Below are 9,119 nucleotides of genomic sequence, written 5' to 3' on the forward strand. Positions count from 1 at the left end.
AAAAAAAGGCATAAAGACAAGAGGTATACTCACATCCTTTCAAAGTTGCGTCGTCGATGAAGGTCTGATCGGTCTCAGTCGTCGACAGCTAGCTTATAAGACCCTTCATTTTTGTTTTATTTCAAGGGAAGGAAGGATCACGTGAATGCATCGTGGACAGCTTCTCCTTTCGCAGGAGCAGCATGTGAAATGCGATACCTCTTGCCGACGCGCTCTTTTTTCTTCTTCTTTTGGTATGATAACACAACCGCGAAACACCCGTCTGGCTTTTTCCAAACGCTCTTTGGGAACACCAACCACACACACACAAAAAAGAAACCGTTATCGCCCTCGCAAGATGAATTTTCGACTGGTGGTATACGCTGTCTGCCACGTACGAGCTTCCAGCAGTGAGTGTGCCACGTAAGAGCCAAGTGATGTGAGTATTTCAAACCATTTCTTGTGTTACAGTGTATTTTATAGCTAAATGAAATGCGGGCATGTATTTGTTTTAAATTCTTTTTATTGTTTCGCTCAGATGAGACAGCAGAGACATGGTAGCCGATTTCGAAAGAGTGATACCGTAACCGCTGTGCTTTCCATTCCCAATGAGTCTTGCAATATTGTACACATTGCCGGGACATCGTTCTATTACTTGCCTGGGTTCGAAACTTATTTCACATAGCTTCGAGCACTCGAAGTTATAATAATTGTGCGCGACATTTGCTTCTTTCAAGCAATGCCATAGTTGACGTGTATCATTTTGCGACAGATTTACTCCGTATCTCGTCGGATGACCATTGCTGAGCCAAAGGCGTACGGCAGTTACTGCAGCTGGACATCGGTGGACGTAGATGTTATGGTCAATCTGAGTCACGGTAGTGCATTTTCCCTGTTTCAGTGTTGGTTTTGTAAATTCTGTTGTAGCTACGAAAACGAACAGGGAAACAGCACTCAGAAAGGACAAGGTGTAGCAGAACATCTCCGGACATCTATTTACCATGACGACCTACAGTAAAATGAGACAACTCGTCATGGATTTCAATATTTATTGGTAAGCGTCTTTGGGTGACAACCTATTTTGCAACAGGTCAATTGTCATGTCGTTTATGTACACAGCCAGGTAATGGTAGCCAGTCTTCATTGCGTAGTACATGATACATAGACTTTCGGCCACCAGTTGCATTACGTCGACGTCACGATCACCGTAATAGCTGAATATTGAGCTCATCTGTTTTCCCCATTCGGAGACCAGGTCGAACGGGTGGTCGGATAGGTGCTCACACTTCCTGTGCACCCTGGCATACATTGTTTTTGAAGACTCCCACACAGTCTTTTTCGCGGGAAGGTTCAGAGGCAGGGACTGGAACAGGAAAATGTCTCTGGTTATCTTAAATGCTGCGACGAGCACTGTGTCGTCCGTTGACTTCGATGAACCGCATTCTAACACGTCATTCCAACAGGTATGAGGATGGCGACATTTTCCTTGGAGTTGATGATCCTGGGTAACGTCCCGCATGCCGCACACATCATCACCCGATTGGGACCAGGAATCGCCAGCGTTGGCTGGCTGTTCGACATCGGACCAGTGATCGCCAGTCATTTCGTCGTCGGTGGTGGCAGGTAGTTCTCCGGAACCCAAGTCCTTCTACGACTTCCAGAAGGTTGCAACAGGTACTGCACCTTTCCATTCCGAACGCGTCTTTTTATAATGCGGTGGCCCTTTCCAGGCTGCACACGTGTTAATTCGCTTGCATAAAATTGACCTTCAATAGGTTCTTCCTGCTGGTCACGTAAGAGATAGGTATTCGGGTAACCAATCTTGACTGCTCTCACCACAAAAATTTCACGCGTAAACGAACCAAGATAACTTTTGACTAACTGGTGTCTAGACTTTGCTATTCTGACAAGCTGGCCAACGCGAAAACGTGGCTTCTCTGGGGGTTTGCTCGGAGTAGGATAGAGCTTTTGTCTAAATAAATGTTCATTTTCTTTGTTGACATCCACAGGTCGTGCCGACAGAGTTCTATGAACACGATGATTATATGCTTTGACCAGAGGCTGTAAAATTTTCAAGTACGATTTATGTCCCTGATATTCAAAAGCACGATAAAGTGGCGTCATAAGACTTCGAATAGATCGTTCTGCAATACTTGCTTTCGTATTTGAATTAGTGTGGAAGAGAGATATCCCTTTTGATTTTAAAAATGCTCCGACTGACTTATTGGTGAACTCTGTACCTCTGTCTGAATGAATCAGTCTCGGAGTCCCAATACGTCTAAAAGCGAGTCTCAGTCCACGTATAATTTCCGCTGCTCGTTTATTCTGCACAGGCACTACAGCAAGCATACGAGAAAATGCGTCGATACAAAACAAAAGATAGCGAAAACCCTTGTTGTATCTCGACAGTTTCTGAAGGTCTTTCAAATCTATTTGGAATATATCCTTCGCACCCAAAACGATGGTCTTCCGGAACTGACGTGGTCGCTTAAGTTCTCTGAAGAGAGAGTACACATCACTGGTTTCCAGGAACTTGGCAACCTTCGCCGGCTTTTCACCGATCGCTCGTGCGAGTCGTTGAACACCACCTAGAGCACCAGGATGGTATACGTCCACGTAAGCAGCCATTAGCACAATTTTCTTCCACGAACACGAAGTCCGTCGAATGACAAGTAGGCATTTATAACGGCTGCCACGTCACCTTTGTACCAAGAGGGCGATCGATTGTGCAGTTCGTATTTTACAAGCTCGATGACGGAACTACTTGGAACAACGCGAGAATGACAGATAATCCTTCCCTCTTCATCTATCGCAAATACGGTCTTTAGCATCTGCAGAATGGCGAGGGCCTTCTTCCTGTGTCGTGCGGGAAAATGCGCCAGAATGTTTTCGTCCCGAAGGTAACCACAGTGTTCCTGTTGCGTTTCCAACGTGCTCAATACCGGTTCCATTCTCGAAGTCTCTTAGCCGCTCTTGTGATAACCGGAGAAATGCGTCGACGAGGTGTCTCAGGTGTAAACGTAGGACTACCGGCTGATGGCTCTGCAGTCTCCTTTTCAAGTCGAGATGGATGTACGATAAGTGTCGGTATATTTAGCTTGACCAATAGTGGTAGGATCCTCTCGAGATACGCGGGTCGCCACACATTTCGCGCTCTTGTGACCAAATAATAAACAAGGTCTACAACGTTGGTATTTGGTATTTGTTCACCATTGACAATGAGCTCAAACGTTTTACTATTCCAGCCGAGCACGGGTTTTAGTAAACGCAGTAATTGGCTTGCTCTCATCTTGTAGCCGCTGCTCATAAAATTAACGATGGCATCTTCCTCCTCGTCCGCTTGAATCTGTGTCTGCTCTCTTGTCGATGCCACATGATTTGTCTCCTCACCTGCTGCACTAGGCTGTCTTAATGTGTTCGCGGGAGGATGCAATAGCTTGTGCAAGTACTGGATGATCTCCTTGGCCTTGATATCATCAGGCTCCTGTTTATTCAATATCGACGGAATAGTGCTTTCCCGATAGGGAACAAGCTCGTATTTCTGCATTATTTAAATGCCGATTGCTTTTGCGATGCTTTTGCCCGCTAAACTTGAAACGAGACCTAACAAGGGGGGCAACAAAAATTGCAAAAACCCGCCGGACTGATGAAGAATCCGTTTAATTTTCTTCACATCTGCACGGTCTTGCCTGGAAGCCAGTGTCCTAATGGGTGTTGCAAAAGGCTGCAATTGCTTTTTAACTTTCGCCGGTACGTCGATGTTTCCTTTGCAGAGGTTCATACAAATCTCCCTGATTGTTCGTAGCTGTTCCCTGCTGGCATGTTGAATCAGGTTGTAACGATCTTCCCCTGTCTTTGCTTCAGCGATCATACGAAGGAAACGAATGTGTTTGTTAAGCCTTTTCATGACCTGTATACGATCTGTCTGTGATCATCCGGGAAAATGTTGGTCCACACCTTATAGTGATCGTTGCTCTGTTGAGACAAGTCGATAACTAAGTATGAGTATGGTTTCTGACAGGCATCTTTATATATCGTGGGCAACAAATCATTTCGCCCGAAAATCTGCCTGGACAGCATACGCAGCTGGTCTGTAGTGCGTGGTGAACGAAATAAAACGAGAGCCGTGCTATTGAATTGTATTGTGCGATACAAAGGGTCGTTGACGAACAGGTATTGCGAGATGAACACAGCCGTGATTGACAGGTGGTGACACCCAGCGATATAAAATTTGCAGATTTCTTTGAGTCTTTGTCGGTCGGCTAAACAGTCGTCAAATATAAATAATGAGTGGCTATAATTCTCCGGATCTGCAGGGATGTCTTGACTGAAATTTACTTCAGGAAGAGTATCGAATACCGGCTGCTTATAAAGATAGATATACCATATTTGCTTGAACGGTTTGTCAAAGAGGACAGCTCTGTGTTTAATTAGTCGTGCCACGAAGGTGGATTTCCCACTTTGACTAGCCCCTGAAATTGACACCGAGGCAGGCGTCACGAACCTAAAAGGTGCTATCACTGTCATTTCGTGCAAGGGAATGAAGTCTGGTCAAGATACGTTTCGTTAGATAAACAAGTCCGTGCTTGCAAACTGCAGGGAAAAAAAGCAAACTGCAAAGGTAGGTTCGACTGCAGAGTTGACGATGTAAAAAAAAAGAAGACTCCTCAAGGTTGCCATGCTGGCAACTTCTTATATAAGAACTGTCTGACGCTCAGCTCCTTCACTCTCGAACCTCCTTCTGAGGAGGTATGGTGTTCAGAATGATGAAATATTTTGCAGTGTTCTAACATGTGCTCCTTTTGTTTTCAGTCGGTCCAACGTGTCCGAAGGATCATCGTCGTCATCATTGCATCAGTGTACAAGTAAGCATCATGTCTTCGTCGATCTTGCATAAACTTGACAAGTTAAAGAAATGTGGAGAGTTTCAAAAAATGGCGACAATTCCTAAAAACATCAAGTATGATGTGGTTGATGTTAACAAAATTGAAACGAGGTATGGCGAGGCGGTCTACGTAGAAATTATGAAGGATCACGAGCACGTAAAGGTGTTCCTTCCAGCTCGGTTTCATAAACTAAGCACTCAAGACATCGAAGACATGAGGAACACGAGCGGGCTCTGGATGGAGAAGAAAGAGCGAGTTGGAAAAGAGGGGAAACGTCTTCTTTCGCCAGACATCGTGTTCGGTCAATCCGAGTAAAAAAATAAAAAGAAATGGTGACATGCCACCTTTGTCCTCCGACCGATCGGCAGCACTACACAACAGCGCTGGGACTTCAAGTTCATCTGGCTAACGTTCATAACCTTGCAACACCCTGTATCCCATTTTGTGAGACACTCTGTACGCTCCGCAACTATACCAACCGCTATGAGCTTCATCTACATGACAGAGACGACGACGGGCAGGATGTCAGCACATTCTTTCATGAAAACGGACGCTACCTTGCCGGTGTACTTCGACATTTCGGATTTCCGTTACGCTTTTATGTTTTGCTGAAGGCGGAACTCGGTCGACATACGCCTGAGGATGAGATCATATTTGTCACTCAATTTATTCCTTCGAGTGTGCATACGCTGTGGTCGGAACGAGACGTAGAACGTGCTGTCATTGAAGTAGGCACTGAAGTCACCAACAATTTAGAAAAGCTTGAAATGCAAGGGTCGGGATTTTTCTTATTTCGAATTCACGCCTGCATTCTTCATGTCGGTCGTCTCGCACCACAGCTCATTGGTTGTACCGACTTTGAATTGCCAAACGAATTGAAAAAAAAGTGTCGGTGTCTTCTGAATGTCGACCTTCACGAGGATAGTGAACAGAACATGTGTTTCGCATTTTGCGTACTTGCCGGTCTACATCCTGCAAAGGGTTCTTACAGACGCAGAGCTTCATCCTACAGGTCATACCTGTCTCAATATGTATTTCCAGAGACGTTTCCTGTAGTGTTCCCGAAAGATGTAGAAATGTTTGAGAAGCAGAACGATGTGAGCATTAACGTGTACGGTTATGACAAAGATGAAAAATATGTTTACCCGATTAAGGTTGTTGACGACCAGTGCAAGAAGCATGTCGACCTACTGCTGATTGACTTCCATTTTGTACTCATTACTAATTTCAATGCTTTGTTCACACCACCTGGTTATTTTCACTGCAAACGGTGTACGATGGGTTTCACCACCCCGGGTGTACTCGCCGATCATCTACTAACGTGTAAACAACAAAAAGTGTCCAAGACTATTTTTCCAAAGAAAGGTGAGACACTGTCGTTTGCCGGAGAGCATTTGATGTCGGAAGTTCCCTTCTACTGTGTATACGACTTTGAGAGTGTACTATCACCGTGTTCGGGAGGCGGGAATGTCTACGAGGAACACATCCCTTCATCCTTCTGTCTCCTCGTCATACGCTCGTGCGATTCGTATGTCTTGAAGAAACATATTTACCGTGGTGCAGACTGCGTTTCCGTTTTCATGGAACTATTGCGTAATTTGCATGATGAGCTGTATGCGATGTTGCACGAGACTGTGCCCTTGCAAATGACCCCAGGAGACGAACTCGAACATTCTGAAGCCACTCACTGTAACATCTGTAAAGAACCATTCACTAAGAAGCAGAAAGTGCGAGACCATGATCACGTAAGTGGAGAATTTCGCCAATCATTGTGTCAGGGATGTAATCTGAAACTGCGGATACCACGGAAAGTGCCCATCATTGCACATAATGCCAATTATGACCTCGGATTCATAGTAGCTCATCTGCACCTGCTTCGGAAGACAGACATCAGAGTGATAGCCTCCAGTTGTCAAAAGTTTAAGGCTATAGACATTGGTGTGTTCCGCTTCATAGACTCGTTAAGCTTCCTCAATGCTAGTCTCGACACACTGACGAAAAATCTATGTGACAAAGGTGAATCTAACTTCAGGTGTCTGCGTCAGTTTTTCGCAGAGGAGGACTACTTCAGGTTGGTTGTACGTAAAGGGGTTTTCTGTTATAACTACGTTACCTCTTTTGAACGTTACGACGAGCCCTGTTTGCCATCACGTGACCAGTTCTTTAACCAACTGAACGGATCAGAAGTGAGCGAGGAAGATTACCGCCATGCGCAAAATGTGTTTGAAAAATTTCAACTGAAGAGCCTGGGCGAGTACTCGGATTTGTACCTTCTGACGGACGCATTGCTTCTGGCAGACGTGTTTCAAAACTTCCGAATATGGGCGTTGGAGACGCACAAAATTGAACCACTTCATTTCGTGTCACTCCCGGGACTAAGCATGTCTTGCGCATTAAAAATGAGCCGGATTAATCTGGATTTAATCCACGATCCCGATGCCTATCTGTTAATTGAACGGGGCCTGCGTGGTGGTATGACCCAGTGTTCAACGCGAATGGCCACTGCAAATGTCCCAGGGACAGATCAGTACGATCCCGAAAAACCAAAGACCATAATTCATTACATGGACATAAATGGACTCTATGGCACAGTGATGCGTGAACCACTCCCATTCGGAGACTTTGAATGGCTGTCACCCGAAGAGGTTGCAGGTTTAGATGTAACCCTTGTTGCAGATTATGCAGACGTTGGTTATTTTTTAGAGGTAGACCTGGCCTACGTACAAGAGCTCCACGAACGACATAAAGATTTACCGCTCGCGCCCGAAAAAATGAGCGTCCCGTATGAGTTGCTTTCGGATTATCAGAAAGACCTGATGAAAAAATTTAACCTGCCACAGCATGATATAGAACCGAAATTACTCCTTACACTGCTTGACAAGAAGAAGTATTTTCTTCATTATCGCAGTCTAAAGTTGTACCTACAGTTGGGTCTTCGGCTCGAGAAAATTCACCGGGTGCTCAGGTTCAAACAAAAACCATTCCTGCGATCCTATGTTGACTTCCATCATGAACTACGCAAGCAGGCAACCAATACCTTCGAACGTAACCTGTACAAGAGTTTAATTAACTCCGTATATGGGAAAACATGTATGAATGTACGAAAGTTCGTCGACTGTCGCTTAGCAACTTCCGAGGAGCAAGTGTTGAGATTCTTGCGTAAACCGAACCTCAAACAATTCAGGGCTCTAAGCTCTAACGTAGTCTTGTTTCAGTTCGCTCAATCGATAGTCCGTATGCGACAGCCACTGTACCTGGGGTTCACTATTCTCGAGCTGTCTAAAGTCATGATGTATGACTTTTATTATAACAACTTGCTTCGGGTAGCCCCGGACACAAGGCTCTTGTATATGGACACAGATTCTTATATCGTGATGCTGAGCGATGAGAAGGCCCTTGCGGAGCTCGCCGATACCCACCTTGATACATCTGGTCATTCTTGTGATGACTCGATGTATTCTACGAAAAACAAGATGGTGCTAGGAAAATTTAAGAACGAAATGCCCCACGACCACATCCTAGGGTTCTGTTGCCTGAAACCAAAGCTCTATGCACTAGACCTCCATAGTAAAAGACGATACAATCGTGCTAAGGGGGTGAAACAATGTGAAGCCCAGAAGTTGCATTATTCAATGTACATAGACTCTCTTAAGCTTGGTGAAGTGTACAAAGTTTGTCAGAACCTCATTGTGCGCAAGGAAAATATAAATAAAAGTGTATGTGTTACGAAAGTAGCTTTAAATCCCCTAGACACAAAGCGTTTCATTTGTGAGGATGGTATCCACACGTTACCCTTTGGGTACGCATCCAATGGAAAGATGTAGACAGTTTTTATGCATATGTTGCCCTACCTGGCTGTTGTTGTTGTAATGCTGTTTTTTATATATATATATAAGATTGTGCCTGTAACGACATGGAAATAAATACAATTTTATTGTGTCAAAGTACACTGCAACATGACATGTTGTCTGTCTTTCTTGGGAATTGCTTCCGTACAAGGACGGGTACCAGCTTGTCGTTCAGGGTGAAGTTCGTTGACGAAAATCTCTGAGTGCACTCTCGGAGCGAGAATCCACAAGCGAGCATGCTGCCTACATACAGGCAGTAGAGGCCACATGTAGCTGATCCATAGCCCTGAAGTCTTTTCTTGTTATAGTAAAATGACCTGGTAGGATGAATGAATTGGTAGAATTCTTTGTAGACGGGCTGAATGCCGTAACTATCAAAATACGTAACTACATTGTCACCGGAAAC

The 9,119-nt window shown here is 44.8% G+C and overlaps 1 protein-coding gene across 3 annotated transcripts; it reads left to right on the forward strand.

Moving 5' to 3' along the window:
- On the forward strand, positions 1–8,825 carry LOC135396636 (uncharacterized). Of its 3 annotated transcripts, none has more exons than XM_064627712.1 (4): positions 1–1,033; positions 1,443–1,653; positions 4,792–4,844; positions 5,041–8,825. In XM_064627712.1, the coding sequence occupies exon 4, from the start codon at positions 5,195–5,197 to the stop codon at positions 8,687–8,689; it is 3,495 nt and encodes a 1,164-aa protein (XP_064483782.1). In that variant the 5' UTR covers positions 1–1,033; positions 1,443–1,653; positions 4,792–4,844; positions 5,041–5,194; the 3' UTR covers positions 8,690–8,825. The 3 variants fall into 3 exon arrangements, with proteins under 3 accessions (XP_064483782.1, XP_064483781.1, XP_064483780.1); XM_064627711.1 differs by having other exon boundaries at positions 1–418; positions 752–1,033; positions 4,792–8,825; XM_064627710.1 differs by having other exon boundaries at positions 4,792–8,825.
- The last annotated feature ends 294 nt before the right edge of the window (positions 8,826–9,119 follow it).

The sequence above is a fragment of the Ornithodoros turicata genome, chromosome 6 (genome assembly GCF_037126465.1).
Source record: "Ornithodoros turicata isolate Travis chromosome 6, ASM3712646v1, whole genome shotgun sequence".
In the NCBI taxonomy this organism is placed as follows: Eukaryota; Metazoa; Arthropoda; class Arachnida; order Ixodida; family Argasidae; genus Ornithodoros; species Ornithodoros turicata.